At 34.2% G+C, this 20,098-nt stretch overlaps 1 protein-coding gene across 1 annotated transcript; it reads left to right on the top strand.

Annotated features, from left to right (window-relative positions):
* The first annotated feature begins 1,587 nt into the window (after positions 1-1,587).
* On the top strand, positions 1,588-20,098 carry LOC137401694 (uncharacterized). The gene is made up of 10 exons (XM_068088153.1): positions 1,588-1,758; positions 3,265-3,390; positions 4,769-4,871; positions 12,692-12,792; positions 14,190-14,939; positions 15,808-15,880; positions 16,025-16,118; positions 16,708-16,879; positions 18,644-18,778; positions 19,441-20,098. The coding sequence occupies exons 1-10, from the start codon at positions 1,668-1,670 to the stop codon at positions 19,536-19,538; spliced, it is 1,743 nt and encodes a 580-aa protein (XP_067944254.1). The 5' UTR covers positions 1,588-1,667; the 3' UTR covers positions 19,539-20,098.

The raw sequence follows: 20,098 nt of genomic DNA on the forward strand, positions 1-20,098 counted from the left end.
TTCAGTGCAAAGTGGATTTTTTGTTCCTAAAACTTAATCACTATAGCTGGACAGCCGAACGACAGACTACAGACAGACAACCACTGACATGCATATTTATAGATTAATAGCTGTCATTAAAAAATCAACAGTGAAAAATGAGCAAATAGTTTTATCATTCCCATAAGGTTATGTAAACCTTATGTTCCCTAACCCAACGCTATGCTGAAGGCTTAATACTTGCAAATTTGCTCATAAAATAGTGCTTATTTTTTTACACGTTTTTAGTGCGATTCCATTCTTACTTACACATCAAAACACTCTTAATGATAGATTTTGGCAGATTAAAATGATGTTTCCTAACATCCGTCAATTTTAAATCTCATAAGATTAGTGTTGCTTATTCTTGTAGCTGTGCTCAGAAAAAAAGACATGTCATTCATTTGTTAGAATAACACTTAAAACATTTTGGTAAAGCTTCACACTCCATTAGCCAGAGAGCGAGGAAGGCTTGGATATCGACAGATATGCTAATCTATAATCTATCATCTGCCTCTTATAGCTTAAGTTCCGTTTGCAACAGTATTCTCTCACTGTGGTAAATACACCCTCAAAGGCTTTTGAAATTGAGACTTAAGGCTAAGCTTTACGTCAATATAAGTAAATGAGAGGATTAAGTGAATGGTGCAGAGATTAGCTATGAGATATGCTTGAGCTCACTGTCACAACAGATCTCAACTGACAAGGTATGTCTTTATATCACCTCTATATACCTCCGCTTAGCCCTTTCAGGTTTGACTGCATTTAGGTGTTATAGGCCAATAAGTTCAAATAGAACAAGTTAGTTACATTATTTGGGTCAGAAGTTCACCTATTGTTAGAGCCTACAGCTGAGATCTCTTTGCTAGCTTGAGATAACTGCTTGATGTTTGCTAAACTGCATCTGTGTTTATTTTGGTTTCTTCCTACTTGTGGGCAGTTAAGTAATCACAGTTACTTGTAGCTCTTCCATCAATACCATTTCTTCTATGTACAGTAATTATTTTTTGCATCAACACTTCAATCTGTTTAGATTCTGGGTTTTTCTTTCTTAACACCATATGGTGGAAAAAACTGGTTGATTTGTAGAAGATGCCATTTAAATATTTTGATATTCTTTCAAAAAATTGAAAAGGTTAAAAAATTTGACAACTCTTCAAACCAAAGAGCACTATGGCGGACTGTCAAAACCAATCACACCTTCCCATGGCCAACTTAAGACAAGTTGCTTGTCGTACTGAATTGATGTACAGCTCTACTAGGTTTTTGTTTAATATCATTTTCTCAAAATATTTGCTCTGTTGAAAACAAATTAACAACACCAAGCCCAGTTCAGTTCTGCCTGTTCAGCCTTTAGCCATTACTGGTACAAATTTCAGTTGCTCAAATGAACTTTGTCAATCCAGCATGTGAATGTTTCTGGCTGAATGCCGCTTTAGAGACCACCTTAACAGGAGATAAACATCTGTGACCTTGACAACTCTGTGGTTTATTATTCACATATATAACTAGTAGTTTATTCTGTATGAAAACTCATTTAAATAAAAAGTATGACACTTTTTCAGATGTATGCTGGAGTATGGATATTGGGTTTAATTGCTGTAGTCTGTGGACAGCAGACTCAGTCTTCAACTATTGACTGCGCCAATATGGGTTTAAAGAGTGGCCACTCGTTTGTCATCACCAACTCAGCCCTACCTCATGAAGTGACTTGCGTTCGAAGCACAACAACGATTGATGGTGAGAAAAACAAACACCCTCTCTACTCTCCTTTACACTTTACGTTAGCTTGGAATAGATTTAATGCAGATACAGACATTTTCAACCTTACCATAGTTCAGCTGGGTCTGCAGTGGTAAAATAGTGGTGGTTTAGGCAGGCTCTGTCATGGCTGACAATGCTGAATTAGAACAATGAGTATGTATGAATCTCAATGCTTGCCTGTTTGTCTGTCTGCGTGTCCAGCTATAGTGATAAACTTTTAGGAATCAAAAGTTGGATTTAAACTCAGAACTTCCAGTTCTGCAGACAAGCATTAATCCAAGGTTTCACGCAGTCCAACTGGCTATACTATAGAATAAATTGGGCACATACTTATTACACATGATAATCTTTCATGGCTTCACGCTTAACCCTGCAGCTACCGCTATGCATGAAGCCAAACCAGAAGGAAAAGACATGCCATTATATGAAGAAAAATGCTTAAACTCATATGGGCAGCAAGAATTGCAATCAGTATAGATTTGTAGTAGGCACTGCAGCCGCTACAGTATGAGTACACAGAAATAAACACAGTACACAGAAAGAAACACAGTACACAAAAAATAAACAAAACACCTTCATTTAGAAGTTGGAATGGTAAATGTTGTAGGCCTATATGTTGTGTAAGAATATATTTTCTGTGCAAAAACATTTTTCTTACTCGAGCAATGCCAGGGCGGACATTCACTTAGTATATGTATATATAAGTCTTCGAGAATACAAAAAAGTGTTTGGCTCTTGCACTGACCATCCACTTCTTTTGCTGGAGCTTTGTGTATCAGAAAAAGGCAGTGTCAATACATCAGAAAGAGGGAATCATTGTAGGCGCGGCTACATGAGAAATCACCTGTTAACTGATGTACCATAAGTTTAAAACCAACTACACTTTACTGGCGAGACCGACCAATTTAAAATTGCATGATGCATCTGCCTTCACTAGAAGTTTTTCTGACAGTTGATTCTGACTTGCTGTTTGCGAGGCAAGGACTTGAGACCATGTTATGTATATGTCAACTTTGATATCTAACATTGTTTTAAACTTGCCTTGGACCTATTCAGTGTTTACCATTAACTTATTTAAATAATAAATTTAATATTTTTTAGTGTGAAAATGTAAATGTTAAATAGCGTGCATGATTAATGTGAAAACAAAATATAACTGAAAGGTGGACTAAAATTCACTATCACAATTTTCATATCAAAATATCACATTAATTCAAGTTATTATTAAACTTTATTGTTTAGCAGGCATAAAACACAGAAATAAAGTACTACAGAAAGAACTTGGTATCTTAATATAATATATATTATCTATATTATATATAAAATACAATATAATAAAATCATGTTTGTGCACTTTAACATTTCGGTAAAGAAGATTTCTCAATGGGCTGTTTTTAGTTTAAAAATTAACTTGTTACCATAGAGATTGTTTTTCTAGTTTACTGGAAAATAATACTAACTGCACAATTGGTTTTTATGTAGTGACAGTCAAAGCTGAAGATGGAGCTGACATCACAGATGTAATGGTCAAAGTTTTCATTACTAATTCTTCTTCCGGTATGTTTCTCAGTCCTGATGACGGAGATCGCTTTGCTGTCGGATGCAACGGTAAGAAGCTATTGATAACCTTCTTGATGCTTTACAACTTCCTATAAACCAACCACCAGTAACTAGATCCATTATTATGTCCTCGAGTTTGGCACTTTTAAACTTCACCAATATAGCTTAAAATCTTTTGTTAGTACCTGTAACTCTCTAACATGTGCTGAACCTATAGTCACATGTACTTGAAACAAATGAAAATTGAATATAGACAAATTAAATTGCTAGATACACCTATTATTTTACTAAATTTAATTTAGTAAAGTTGGGAAAGGAAGGGTCTTAGCCTTGGGTCTCAGATACTCTTAGCTTTGGCTCCCACAAACAAGATGTTACCATAAGTAAAGTTGGGACCCAAAGTGTCTAAGCCTTGGCTCTCACAGATGCTTCTTAAAAACGTTCATAAAAGCTGAACTCTTGCTCTGCATTCTAAAGAACTTGCGCTAAAGATGGTTTGGAAAACTAGTTACATATTTTCTATGGCCCATACCAAGCTCATCGACCTTGGAGAGGATTATGTTTCACACAAAAGGATGATGCTATTCTAAATACACTTAAGCTAGTTTACAGTCGTTTCACTCTCGTCTCCTAGCGATCTTTCTCTACTCTAGTACCGGTAACTACACACATAAATATGCATATAAGGGTCTGGTGACCAGAACTCATCAAAGCGTTTGGGTATTATCACTTGCCAGATCTGTTATAAAAGTTCATGTAATATTTTACCAGCTGTCATTAGTCAGCCTTCATCAAAGTCTTTCACCCCATTTATAGGAAGGAATGTGCAACTATATGTAATAAATGGCTTCCTGTGGAATAATATCATATTATTTCCTTTGTGTCTATTTTATCTTCCTGACTTGGTTTATTTTTAACCACCTTCAATCATGACCTCTGAATTAACTGAAGACTTGCATTGAAAAAACTTTCTTGTCTAAATTTGAAACTATTTTGAAATTCATCTAAAACTAGACCAAGAATACAAACCTTTTTGGTGGTAAAAATAATAATTTTTGGTTAGTTTGAGCATCATAAAACTACAACTTTATTAGATGTGATCTAGTAAAATTTGGACCAGAAGTGTCTTAGCCTTGGGTCCTAGAGACTCTTAGCTTTGGCTCTCGAAGGCTAGATGTTACCATAAGTAAAGTTGAGACACACAGTGCTTAAGCCTTGGCTCTCACAGATTCCTCTTAAACATGTTCATAAAATCTGAACTCTTGCTCTGCCGCTCTACAATTCTGCATTCACAATCTGAATGATTGAATCTGTGATCATATATTATCTACTGTAAGTTGGCAAGCTTCTGTTCATATAATGAAAGCCAACAATAGATGTGACAAAGCATAATACCACAGGAATAAATTCTTAATGATATTTATAGGCCAAGCACTCGTCAGCACAGACAGAAGCGCCAAAAGTAGGATTGAAGGCCTTTGGTTCAACAGTTTGGGCTTGGACTTGACCACAAAGCAACCTACTTGCGTGTAAGTGTGCACTTGGTATTACATGTCTAAAGAAGCATGTGTGATAACAGGTGAACAAGATCTCTCAAAGATACGTATGTGTAAAAGCAGCTAGTCAAGTAGTTTACACAATTATTATAATAATTATGATAAATAGGATATAATATATTTAACATAATATAAAATATAGCTATACGAGATCATTTATCATAATACAGTATAATATGAAATAGGGTAATATTTTAATATACATCATTTAACAGAAAGAAGAGTAATATTTTGTAGCTAATATGTTATAAACATAATTTACAGTAATATAATATGTCATAATTATAAAGTAATATAATATGCAAAATTCAAATATAGAGTATGATAAAATACAACAATCTGCTAAACATTATAATGCAATATAATACAACACAATGTAACAAAATTATTTTAGCAATAATACCACTGATAAACCAACTGTTGAACTGTGAATAATCTAGTGCTGTTATAGCTTGCAATCTCTTTTCACCCTACTGCGCAGCGGTTCCTGTTGTGGAATCAAGTCTCTGCCTTCCTTCGTAATCATGACTAGTAAAAAAAGAAGTATTCAAAGATTATCTCATTTTACCATGACTATTCACATCTACCATGGATTAAGCATATTTCTAAAGACTTCCATCAACTCTCAACTGCGGATATTAACAAGGAGAGTTAAACGCATTCTTCAACCTTCTTGTTTAATAGATGTTTTAACTGTCCGCAGAAGGAACTTCTGCTTTAAGTTAAACAAAAATTTGTTGGATAATTCTTAACTGTCTCTGCTTTATACTTGTAAAATTGAATATAAGTATTTTCTTTTCAAAGACACAAAAACTTCTTCTAAGGCAAAGTTTTTTGAAAAAATAGCGTAAATTAGGAAACATTTCTTTCTAAAATGAAATAATTTCCAATAAAGTAATTTTTACTGTATTAAGAGCCTGTCTGTCTATCCAAAGCCACGATAAGAGCTTTAGTAAAAAATTGCCTCACACAGAAATCAAACCCAGATATTTGGCTTGCCCGGCAGGCATTTTATCAACTGTACCACTCAGTCACGAAATAATAATACATATAAACATTATTGTCTGTAGTTATTACACATGGCAATCTCTCAAGGAGATCAGGAACTGTTGGCATACTAGTAATGTATAAAAAATAAAGAAGGTAACTTAAACGAATTTCATTTTCCGCATCGTCAATGAATCTCTTACTTTAACGCTATTTATATAACCTACTCGAGTTCGTTGATAACAACCAGAGTTTAAAATAGTTTGTCAAAAATTGTTCATCCTATGGTTTTTATTAACATCATGAATTTATCTAATAAACTCTAATCAAGCGTTTGATTGCTTTGCTTGGAGCTGAGCTAAATATGTCTGTTAATCAAGTGTGGAATGGTGGTGCAAGGCTCTGGGTAGTTTGATGAGATAATGATTAGTTGATTCTTAAAACTTATAATAACTGGGTAAACACTGATAAATCTCTCTTAGTCATTATAAAAAATAACAAGCAGGAAATCTCTCAAATATCGAGTATGATGTCTGCTTATCTCACTGCAAGCAGAGGGTGTGAGATTTCTGCGATCATTGTTACACATACAATGGTTCTGTAATCTTGGCTGGTCATATTCAAGTCCAGTGGCATGGGAACCTTGCCGACTGCAGGTATGTCCAGTTGCAGAGAGCATTTTAAGGTTCGATATCGTTGCGGACCCCACCAGTGGGCATTTGTAGAAAAGTGAACCCGCAACATGTAGTTTGTGTGTCAGGCGTTCTGGACCACTAAGCCACACCTGCTCACTTTGTCATTATATAAAGGGTTTGTTAGTCTGTATAAAAAGTAAGTGTCAACATTGTTTGGCCAATTTCATCGACACATATGCTTCCTGCCTTTCGAAAAGGTGCCAAAAATATTTGATTAAAAAATCTGTCTGGTCCCTGAGAACCAGCCTCTCAAACACCCACCTACAGACTTTCTGATTGAATATGAAATAAACTCTGCGCAATACCGGGCTTACATTTAGTAGTTACTAAAAATAAAAGATAAATTAATATCTTTTGAATCATTTTCATCAAATCAACTATTTTATCTGCAAATACAAGTCTAAAAACCTCGTGTATAATAAACATTAGCGAATATGTGAATAATTATTTATTGAATCACTGTTTGTGACAACTAAGGGCAGGTGTCCGCTGGTGTCTGCTGGTGTGTGAGTGTGTGTGCGAGGCTACACTAGCAGGATAATCCATCTAATGTCATTGCCTTTAATTCTCTTCAACCTTCAGTCCAGCAAACCTTAGTAACCTTATAAGATTAGCTTTAGCTATGACCAGGTTAGTTCCACGGACATTCAGTTAGGTTAAACTGATTATGACCAGATGATTGGTTGATAGCGCTGATTGCTACTACTGGAGCTAGACACAGCTACTGTGTGCAGTTGATGGGAACTCTCTGCTTTCACTGTTCGCTCACCACAGTAATCAACATTATTGGCAAAGCTAGCAATTTTGTTCAGTGTTATTTGTCAATTATGGCATAAACTCACTTTATTATCTCAGACCATACATACTACACATATTTGAGAAATAAGTTTTGTAGACTCTCTGTCTGCCACCAAAAGTATTCTCAAGAAATATAATCTATTTTTTAGGCACCCATTTTATCCCATCCTGTGATTGACAATAAGAGCTAGCCAACTGAATATTAAAATGTTACTAATACTTAAAAGGTCACTAATTTACTTTCCTGTCATTATGTTGATTTATGTTCACAAACAATGTTAACTTTATCAAATACTGTTGACTAATATAAAATTAATTTTTATTGGGATTTTGTCATAATATGCAGATACTGCTACATTATGCCAAAAAAGGCTAAAACGACAAATATAATATAATTTTCAATAATGATATTTAGTTGTAGAACATCCTTAGCATTCTATTGACGTGCATATTGCCATAATTCATCCAATAAATATGTAACAAACTACAAATTAATAACAAATATGATATTTTTTTAAGCAATCCCTTAATAATGATCACCACTATATTTGTTTATATATAATACAGCTTCCATCTAAGGGTATAAGGTACAGCTTTATAATGTAGTTTTTCCAGTTTGCACCTCAATGAAGTATCTGCTCAAATGTATAACTTTTTACTGACACTTGTAATCATAAGCAAAATGATGTTTTTCGTTACATGCCAAAAAAACAATGAATAGACAGAAATCAGGAACTATTGAGTAAGTTAAGCAAAAGTGTTTTAAAAGTTGGTAATCTAATAGTATTGTGGAGGAGCAGGGATAATGAATTGAAGGTTGTAGTAACAGAAAGTTCATAAACTAAAATATACCTCTAAAACAAAACATTTTACACAGTAATAGTAAGAGTTAATTTTGCATAATATTCTTTCTAGCGCACTTCGGCTAAGAATGAAAGTATTCTAGTCACACTTGATAAATGAGTTCCATCATGAACACCAGTTTGTGCCTGTCACTATCTATTGAATTACTGCAACTCTGACTGCTTGGATGGCCAGATTATAAATGGTTAGACTTGACCTGGCAGCTTCTACACATAGTCATTTATCATTGCCAAGGTTTTTAGCAGAAATATATATGGTATTTTTTAATTTTAACTGTATCTTTTTTCCTAGCGTACAGCTGTCAAAACGTTATCAACAGAGATTTGTTCCAATGAAGTTCATATTTGCATATATTTTCATATACATATAATGATATAAAGTTAATTACACATAATTAATTAAATTAATTATGTGTTATTAATTATATATAGCATAATTAAAATATACTGGTATATAGTTATATATATAATTTATGCATAACATACATATGGTATATACAACGTATGTATATCTATTATAATGTATAATTCATTCATTGTATAATACAATGTAGGTATATAGGTATATACATATATAGGTAGGCCTATATTATATATGTATATAAAAATATTATATATGATTATAGGTGGTAAGTAATATTTTACGTCATGAATTTATTTATGACTCGTAGTAAGCCTTGTGATGCGTGGCACTTTTTAAATTGTTAATCAGATAGTCAGCAGGTGGGTGTTTAAGAAGCTTGTTCCACGACCAGATGGAGTTCGGTTTAGTAAACACACATATTGTTTATCTGGACCAACAGGCAGACACACCGTGGCAAAGTGGAATTTATTAAAATAGCTTGTACTTCTTCTAATATTAAAAAATGTTTATTTTAACTTCCAAATTTCTTCACTCATAAGTTTCTGTTTTCAATATTTTTCACTCATACTAAACTGGAATTGCTATATGAACTCGAAGATTATCAGGCCTATTTTTTTGATGCAAACCTTGAAGTGCATGCTGTGGTCCCCTCAAAAAAATCTTGAAATGCATCTATCTAACCGCTTGCTTAGTCTGGAAAAGGTGCAACGATATAGTATAACTTTGAGACCTACTGTTTTTAGCATGTAATCATAAAAAACAGGAATGTTGACAATCTTTCTGACTCCCTTTGTTTTCTAGTCCACAGCGATTACCTTTTCAATTATTATTGTTGACAACAGTGTTAAAAACTTGATTTTAATATGTAACCCTGACTTACACTCTAAGAGTTTAGAGTGTAGCAGGTATAGAGTATGGTTAGTCTCTATGGGTATAGGGTCTAAACATATCATGGAGTATCCAATAACAATTGTTAACCCCCCCAGCTATCGACAACAAAGCTGGCTCTGTTAAACTTTTTGCAATAAGTTGTGTGATGAGCTGTGCAATTTTGTATACTGTATATATATTATATATTACTTTGTTGGCAATCATTTTATTTCAAATAGATTTATTTCCGAATTATGCCATAAACAGTAAACACTTAACATGGTGCACTGTTGACGGTACGTTGAAGGTCAACTAATCTTTCATTGTCGAGTGATAATAAAAAAGAGGCTTGAGTTACTTGATTAGTGAGTAGCAGCATTGTTGTTAGATTAAAATAAAGAGTTTGTCTATCAACCAATCACCAGATAGAAAAATGAGCTTTGGTCTGCAATCACATGACTTTATTAGAACAACTACATGTACCTTCTGAACAATTAAATTTTTTTTATTAAAATTAAAAAATTTTCAATAAATTTTTATTTAAATCTCACCTACATCTATTACCTGCTACATAAAATATTTTTTGTATTTATTGCTATTTAAGTTAGTTTTCAATTCAAAAATTACAATATAATCATTATCACTTGAGGATTTTGACGTCAGCAGGTCGCATAGTGAGTCAATGTTCGAGATTTTAGTTGGAGTTGCGTATATAATATGGTGAATATGAGCAATATGGTAAACGAGGAGCAAACAGCAAAATAGGAATTGCTTCCTCACTGCAACTCAACTGAGTACTTCCTTGTTTTATTTACGGTTTTTACGAGTGCGTCGATAGAACTTAAACTTGAGCTGGTAGATTTAGCCTAGATTCCTACCATCATTTCAAACTATATGAATATGGGCTGGTTTTGCTATGGTATCTCCAAAACTGGCCAACCGTAAAAGTGTTTTCAAGTCTATTAAAAATGAGAATGTGTTTTCGTCTTTTCACAATCTGTAGGAATGATACTTCGTGGTAAAACTCAAGCCTCAGAACCCAGACTATAAATAGATGAATTTGGCATCTCTTAAACTAAATGAAGCGTGAGTGAAAATAGTTGCTTACTGAGTAAGAGGAGGCCAGAGACTGGCGTTAAGTTATTTAACCAGGATTAGAGTTAATCTCTAAAAGATTAGTGCCTGCTGGGTTAAGGAGATACGATATGTTGCCTCGTCTTCAACTCCTACATATTCACTAAACTATACTCAGATATCATCTCAGTTACAGTCATTACATAGCTGTGGTTTAACATCCAACAAAAACTTTCGTTTAGGCTGGTACACACCATATCGCCATACGCTGATGTTAATCACACAGCACTTCAGTGATCGTCTGTGATAACAATATTCACAGTATCTCAAACCGACCCATAATTACATCAGCCATTAGTCTGTCTCATTATACAATGGGGCTGCAGAGCGATGGAATGCTAGTACTGCAGCAACTGTTATAAAAGAAAGTATATATCGAGCAACCTGCTACGGTCAATCACTAATGCTGAAGTGGTGCACATTGCTAAGGCTGTTGGGGATGCTCGGTGAACTATCTGAAAAGTGTGACATCTGCAATCTTTTACGACAAATCCGCGTTGCCTATTCAATGTCATTGATTTATGGTGGACATATTCTTGGCGATTAATAATCGCCAATAGAGGACAATACTGACATACGCCTATACAGCATGAACCAGCCTTTAGCGTTATTAGATCTTTGAATTATAGTGGCTATATATATACTTATATATATACTATATAATATACTAATATAATATACTATATTATATTAGTATATAGTACTAGCCACTATAGTACATAGTATATATTATATAATATGTACTACAATGGCTACCTTATCAAATATGTTGCATGATGTTATATCCTTTAAAAGCCTTCATAGGAAATGTTTATTTGATATCAGTAAGATTCATCATAGTGATTTTAAATTGAATGGAATTTTTAAATTGTGCACTATAATAAAACATAACCTATAGTACTATAATAATACTATATATATATAACATATAGTAATATAATAATATACCCATAATAAATATGGTCAATAACATAGCTAAAAAGTAGGTAAAGCAAAAAGCTTTAACGCCGTATTCGGAATAAGAAGAAATGAAGGATAACACACCAAACATACAGCATGGTAGGAAATGGTGTCATGCGACCTAAACAACTGATAATTGTAAGAATGTATGTTATCAACAGAGACAACTAGAAATAACTCTGTGGCATATAAATTAGCACTGGCTGATTTAGTTATATTGCTAAACATCTAGTCATCATGGGAAGCAGCTGTAGCCTAGTAGTAGTATGCCTGACATGCAAATAACAGGTTGGGATTTGATTCCCAAAAAGGGCCACTGATGGTAACAAGAATGACCTCCAAACTTAAATTGCTCTCTGCAATTAGGCATGTCTCCAGTGGTTGAGGTACCCTTGCCGCTGGACTTGGACATGTTCAGCCAATATCACAAAGCCATTGTTTGTGTGACAATGGCATTTAAAAACACCACAGCCTCTGCTTGCAGTAAGCTCAGCAGACGTCATACTCAATCTTTGAGAGCTTGTTTACATACATGCATAGTCAACGATGACTCATGTTATTGCAGTTACTGTATGCCACACACTGGCATACAGTAACACCATCTGCTGTAGTAAATAAAATATGAAAACTTAATTTCTATTGACTAAAATATAAATTATTAAATAAGTTCGAAAAAAAGAAGACACCGTGTGGTAGATGGTAATATTTTGGCATGGTGCTAAAATATTATATTTATTACCAAACAAATTTTTATGAAATGATATAAATAGTTACCGCTTTTAATGAAGAAAACTCTTTTGCTATTGCAAATAAAAACATGATCTTCCTCGGTAAGTAAATTTTTTGATCATAGATTATAGAGGAAGTCGATCATGATAAATAAATGGCTACTGAGCACTCAGGTTCCATGTGAAAGACACTCTAAAAGAGTCTGAATGCTTTATTTTAATATTTATTTTTTTGATTGTCTTTATATCTACAGATAATCATAATGAGTGAAACACATTTTTAACACTTTTTTACTCTTTCTCTTTTGCCCCATCACATTTTTGCCAACTGTAGGGATTTAGGTTTGAAGTTGTTTAGTTTTTGAAGGTCACAAACCAATTTTTTGTTTTGTAGTCTCACACTAGTAGACTCTAGAAACAGAGCATGGGAGGCCGTCTCCGTACCCTCAATAACAAGCGAAGAGTACGAGAGACAAAGGCTAGAAGCTCTTCTAGGTGAGAATACACAGGACTATAGCCTGTGTTATTATATATATTAATAAATCATTTAGATTATTTTATAATGAATCAATTGCCTGCCGAAGCTTAGCCTTGTGAGTGTAATAAAAGGTTTATGATGTTTATTATAAGACATAACCAGATGATAAGTTGGTATCAAGGTTTCAAGATGCGAATTGATGTTTTCAAACAAGTTTGCAATTATATTATACACAAAATAATGAAGGCAATTTAAATCTGATTTTCAAACATATTTAAAATAGTATTCCACATGATAAAATCTATAAATTATGTAAGTAAGCTTGCTAAGGATCACCAGCCTTCCTAAATTGTTTTCATATCATTTAGAATAGTTTTACTTTTGCTGTATCACCCAACCCATCTAGCATCATGGGCAGTTGAGCCTCTTTAAAAACTAAAACTGATTAGTGAAACAATTTTCTTAGGACAGACTGTTGTACGTTACATTCTCCCAACAACAGAAACTTAGGATCTCGTGACTCATTAAATATCTGGACAAAGAAACACCATGTAAGAACTAGCAAGGAAACCTGGATTCCTGCTGCTAATCACTTACACTAAGCATTGTAAAGGATTTGCAAGGACCCACCCCTTACTGCTCCACTTAAGACTAGCCGCTTTATTCGATTGTAAAAGATATAATTGTGAATAAATGTATTGTGTAATCAATGTATGTGCATATACATTGATTAATATATATAGCACGAGAAAGCTTCACTGTTTTCTGTGAGGCTTTCTTGTGCTCTGGTCTGTTGGTGCCAGGTGGTTTCCTTACATAGCGAGAAGTTCCACCTTTTTCTTCCGAGTTCGGCTGGTCCTCCTAGTGCAGGCCTGGTAGCTGACTGGTTCTCCTAGTGCCGGCCGGTCATTCTCTCAGCCTGGCCGGTTCTTTCTTCTCTCAGTCTGATAGAGTCTATCGGTTTCTCTCTAAGCTTGGCCAGACCGAGCCATTTCCTTGCCAGCCGGGTGATGCTGTGGCCAGCTCTTTGGCTGCGCTCGAGGTCAGCTGGCATCCTCCACACTATGTTAGCATAATATTTCTGCTTATTACACTTTAACACAGTATCACTGAGTACCTTTTTGTAAGTAGAGTTTACACCTACTGTTATGGGGATGACCATTACTGAGAACCTCTCTTGTCTCCATCTGATGTTAAACCTGTTTTGCTGATCTATAATTACGTGATCTTTCCGCAAAATCATAAAAACATTTAGAACATTTAAAAGTTCCCCAATCAAACAGGCGAGTTTAAGGGTTCTTTTTGTGCTCTAACATCTTAGTGCTCTTACATACTACTGAAGGACAGACTTTGCAAACTCAAAAACAATGGTTTTATAATTTGGAGCCTAATATCACGCTGTTTTCTTTGATAGGTCCAGGAAACAATGCGTTTGCTAGTGATGCGCAACAACCTGCACAAGAGACTACATCTCCTGCTGTAAATGCTGACCCTACTGAACATGTGGACGAACTGACTGGAGCCCAGCCAAATAGACAGCCAGATAAAATCCTCAATATTCCTCTTTCCGCTGTTATGTTTGAACAGTTCAACCGAATGCCTAAAAACCGTGCTGTGCCATCTAACGAACTTCCAGGAGTCGGTGAGCCTACTCAACACGCTAGTAATACGCTAAGTCCTGATGCACAGGCTAGACTTCGGGCATCAGGTAGGCCAGCTGGAGCACAGGCTGATGTAGACTTCATGAATCCTTTTGGCAATAATACTACTGCTCGAGACCCAGAACAGCCAAACCCTACTGCTGCACCAACCACTACAACTACCACAACTGCCTTACCCACAACGACGACTACCACACCCACAACGACGACTACCACACCCACAACGACAACTACTACACCCACAACGACGACTACCACACCCACGACAACGACTACCACACCTACAACAACAACCACTACTCCTAGACCAACTACAACAACATCCACAACGACTACCACCACTACTACCACCCGACCAACCACCACTAGATCAACTCAGGCGCCACGACGCGCTACTCGACCTCCAACGACTGCTGCAACAACTGTGCGGCGGAGAACGCGGCCTCCGGTAACTACACCAACAACTACAACGCTTCCAAGAACCACAACCACGACACAGCCAGGTTATTTTCACTTGCAGTTCTATAGTTCAGCATGTATTTAAAATGAAAATGTGTTTTACAAAGCTGTTACTTGAATATTTTTTTGTCCTACAGCCCCTCCTTTAATAAAAACATGGACTTACTCATGTACATACATAGGCCTAAAGGAGCGCTGTAAATAATTTAATCCTAAGTCAAAAGAGTAAAATAGCTACCAGTAGGTATCAATAACTATCTAAAATACTCCAATAGTTTTACTATGTACTTTTTTCATCAAACACTGACTCAGTTAGAAGTAGAGCCCAAGTTTCATAAATACCTCTACTAGTTACTGTGATAATTTTACCCTAAATTATAACAATGCCGATATCGAATCTTATTAACAGCTCTATTGGAGTTCTAGATTAGGTAAAATTGTAAAACACCATAAAATATTTTATTGAATAAAATAATTTTTATTTTTTCCCCGATTTGGGTTTTATTAATTTCCAAGCAAGTATTAGTGAAATATAAAAAATATTTATAAAATAATATTGCTACGAACTAGCATAACATGAAATGACTGATTATTTGAAACATATTTTGAGAGTTTATATAACAAACTGCCTGTCATAGAACACTTTCTCAACTAAAATATGAGATGATGGCTTTTGATGTTTGACAAAGAGCATTAGAAATAAGGTTTTGCTTGCAACTTACTTTGCCAGTTGGCCACTGAAGACTTATAACACAGTCATCAAAATTTGTGTGTTTTGCTTAAATAAAATAATGTCTTTAAACATGTGAAGCGTGCTTACATTTAAAACTTGGAACAATGACCTATGAAGCTGTAACATGTCTGTGGTTTCTGGCTAGGAGGAAGCAGTTCAGTGTTATCTTGATTTTGCAGCAAATTTAGATCAAGGAGAAATAACCGTTGAAGGCCGAACATATGGACATCACTGCCTCAATGGAAACCTTAAGTGAGTGACCTTTGCCTACTAGCTAGCTTAGTAATATCAGACAACACTAAGTAAAGATGAATAAGCAAGTAATGCTTCTTTTTGTTTCATCATGCTTGTGTAATCACTTTCTGACATGTCATGTGATACTTTATAATACTACAGGAGGGTCCTGATTCCACACACAGGCTGCAGATACTACATGACATTAATGAATGGCTTGCCAGGTGCTTTTAGCAGGTGTCCCGTGAGTCAACAGGTGAGCTAATGTCATGTTTCTTAACTCACTGTCTATTTGCATGGTGACCCAAGTTATGATCAGATATGGAGTTAGCTTAATTTGTATTTGAAAAGAAAATCTAGATCATATTTTATTGTCTTATACTGCTTCAAGTTAACTGAACTTGTAGACCAAAAAACCAAAACATTAAACAAGTAAAATAGTTTCTGAACTGTTTTGAGTAGCGCCAACCTTTTATGGGTAAGTACCTACATGTATGTCTAAAGATATTAAAAATGATGTTATGATCAGAACCTATTAACCACATATTAACAAAATTTATTAATTTAATAGACTTCATTTTTATATTAGCTTGCAAATATCTTAAATTAAGTTGTAATATACTTGCAATATAAACTTGTTTTCTTCCGGTATGAAGATATGTGGAACAATTTTTTAAGCTGATATTTTCTGGTATTCATTTGTGATAAGTGTAAAAACATACTTTTGATTTACAATTCTTAACATACTCTAGTTGATGATGTCATAGTGACACCTTCCCTTCTACTAATTTATGGTATAAAAATATCTTAAGAAACCGGTTGACACAAGTCTTTTTGTTTATTAGGAAGGAGCACTCTGTTTTGACCCTGTGACCTGCTCATGTACGGCCTGCTACCCTACAGTGTGCCCTCCACCACCTATAAACTCGGAAAGAAGATTTAGTGTCACAGTTTTCAACAGCCAGAGAGACCCAATTGGGGCTGTCCAAGGAGAATTTATTCCTAATGGCCGAGGAGGTATATACTATTTGTTTCTCTGTTCATACATACTAGGAGGAAAGACAACTTCAGCAAATAATTTTTTTGGTTCATTTTATAAGTCTGTTACACTGCTAGGAACTTGTTAATAATGCTATGATACTATCTTCGAACACTAAAGCCATGAATGGTTACAGTTTTGTTGTACATGTATTTGTAAAAAGCTCTTTTAGTGGTCAATATTTGACGTGAAGATTGAGAAGAGCTATTGCTTTGGGCAGCATTAATTATAAAATAAAATAAAAACAAAACACTTGAAGTTTCGTGCTAGTAAAACAAAGAAAGCTTTCTTTATGATGACCTTATTTAGATCTACTTGCTTATGTTATCTAATTAGTTATATGGTTGTCTCAGCTTTCATTTTTGACAATAAATGAAAACTATTTAACTGTCGGATTGTTTTGAAAAGTCACCTGCAAAGTGCATAACTAGAATTGACAAATTTGTCTAAGAAAATTTAGAACTTGACACAAACCAAATTATTATATCTCTAAACATAATTGTTACAAGTCCTGACTTTTAGCACCCTCAAATTCTGAACGAAGCTTCTTTGCTTTACACCAACTTTTTTCCTACCTAAAAATTCTTCTAAGAAGTCTAACCTGAGCACATTTTATTTCTATTCGAAAATACCTTTACACACTGAAAAGATAGACAGAAAGCTATTCCTGTTGTCACCGTTAGCCGACCTTGCGTTATCTTTTAGCATGCCAAAAGAAAATGCTGATCATGTGAATTAGTAATTAATTGATAACTGGAGAACATTTAACTGTTCCATGTTGAAAGAACAACAGCCATTACAAATTTATTGTATTAGTTCCTGTAAAATTAAAATTCTACCATAATATTGCACAGATTGTGCTTATTTTTCAACTAAAATAACTTCCTTGAATAAAAAATGATATTTTTAGTGGAATACCAAGATAATAAATTTATATCTATTTGTATATAAGCCTACAGTTAGTTTTATGCAATCAGCCGGTGTGGTAAATATATACTGTAGATTTATATGTTCGCAGTATATATGTTTATAAGACCATGAATATAGTTCACCAAATCACCAAAAGTAAGATAATTAATGATGTTGTGGATTGCTTATCCTTTCTTACATTTTTCTTCCTTGTTATATTACTGATTGGAGTTTTTTTAATTTAATTTTATTGGAAGACTTAAAAGCCTATACCAATGGTTAAAACAGTTATACATGTCTGTCAGTCTTCCATTCAGCCACTACAGTCAGTTTCGTAAGCTATTACAGTCAACCGCCTGATGATTTTCCACGACAAGTTATGAAACTGGTAGTAGATAAGGAATAGAAGGATAATCTTAAATGGTTTCAATAACTGTTGTATTAATTGTACTAATTATTTTAGTCTTACCCTTGACTTGAATATTTGTTAGGAATTTGTAAGATGATAATTATTTTTGTGCATTGCTTATTCTTTCTTACGCTTGTCTTGTTTGTTATATTAATAACATATTATACTATTATGTATATTATTATGTTAGCTTATTGGATTGTGCTTTTCCGTGACATAATCATGTTGGAAAGTTTAAAAAGTTTATGTCAGGCTGGCAGAGCATCACTTGCTCTGATAAATAAGAATAAGGAGATTGTACAGTCTTCCAGGTGTCCGACACATAAGTATAATTACAGTCTGCTGTGGAGTTTTAACCTATAACTAAGCTTAGAGAAAATAATGAAAAGTAATTTCTGCATAAACGCAAATGTTTGTTTTTTAGGCTACAACGAGAACATACAAATAAATGGCATAATTGATCCCGGCTATCTACCCCTGAGAAACCCGGATGGTTCCATTCAGACCACTGCATCTCCTGCAACATTTAGACGCAACAACAATGGCAATAATAGACGCGGTAAGTGAATCATTTGTGTTATATAATTGATAACTGATTTGCTTATAATAGGATTTATTGACTGCTTTAAAGTGAAAACATATAGACTTTGAGTAAATAAAAATTGTCATGCAAGTTTTGAGTGACTATTTTACAAAAATGACATTTGTGAGAACAACACCAAATGCTGAAATCATTTTTTAAAATAACACTCGAAGCAAAAAAGTGTGAAGTATTGAACTGATATAACCGTCTTTTTGCCAGATTCAGGGCTAACAAATTAGAACACATGCTATAGTAAAATATATTTTATTATAATTTAACAGCAAGAACACAAATGTTTTACTCATGCTTTGGGTAAAGAGCGATGTTATAGTACAAAGGGAATAACTGTATGAAGTTTCTCATGATATTGATGTGCTTTTTGTCTAATTTCGACTGTTTATGAACTAAACAAATAAAATAGAAATGTTCATTTGCGCAAAAGCTAGTCACCAGATAAAATTATAAATGAATTTTTGATTAATGACGTATTCCAGCTACCTTTGCTTTTAGCTCCAGAACTGTTTTTTGTAACAGTTCAGATTTTTTGTCAGCAGCAGAGTTCAACAATAACAATCTTGCTTAGAATAGAAGACAGAGTTCTGTACGGTTGGTTGTTATTAGAATTATTCTGTTTGCAGGACCAACAAGAACTAGAGGAAACAATGGTCGGAGTCGCAATAACCAAAACCAGCCATTCGGTTTAGAGAGTCTTCTTGGATTTCTCGGAGCATTCTAGAAAGATACCTTTTTAACGCTGACACAACATCATTTGTTTTACTAAATACTAAATACCTTAATATCACATGTTTCTCAAACTCCTATCATCAGCCTTCCGTTTAAAAAAACCGACTGCAGTATAATTCTGGTTGCAGTTCTAATTGAATAATCATGAACATCTAATGACCAAATGACCTTTCGTGTTACTGTCTTATACTTTATTTACTGACAGGAGATTATAGATATACTACATCATTTGCCACAGCCGAAACTTAATATATCCACTTCTAACTTACTAATTACGTAAACAAAATTTTCTAAATAGATCAATAATATGAATTTGTACTTTATTTTTTAACTAATGCTTTACCGCTTAAAGGATAATAATTTATTTGTTCACTAAATATAGTGAAAGCTAAAACATCATTACTATAGTAAGTTAAATATTGTGTTAATTACCAAAAGAAAGGGGCACACTTGGGGTAAAACACTAACACATATTAGGACTTTGCTTAATCTATGTTTAACAGTTTTGTTATGGTTTTAAGTTATTCTGTTAAATAAATATATTTAAAGTTT

Source organism: Watersipora subatra, chromosome 8 (genome assembly GCF_963576615.1).
Source record: "Watersipora subatra chromosome 8, tzWatSuba1.1, whole genome shotgun sequence".
In the NCBI taxonomy this organism is placed as follows: Eukaryota; Metazoa; Bryozoa; class Gymnolaemata; order Cheilostomatida; family Watersiporidae; genus Watersipora; species Watersipora subatra.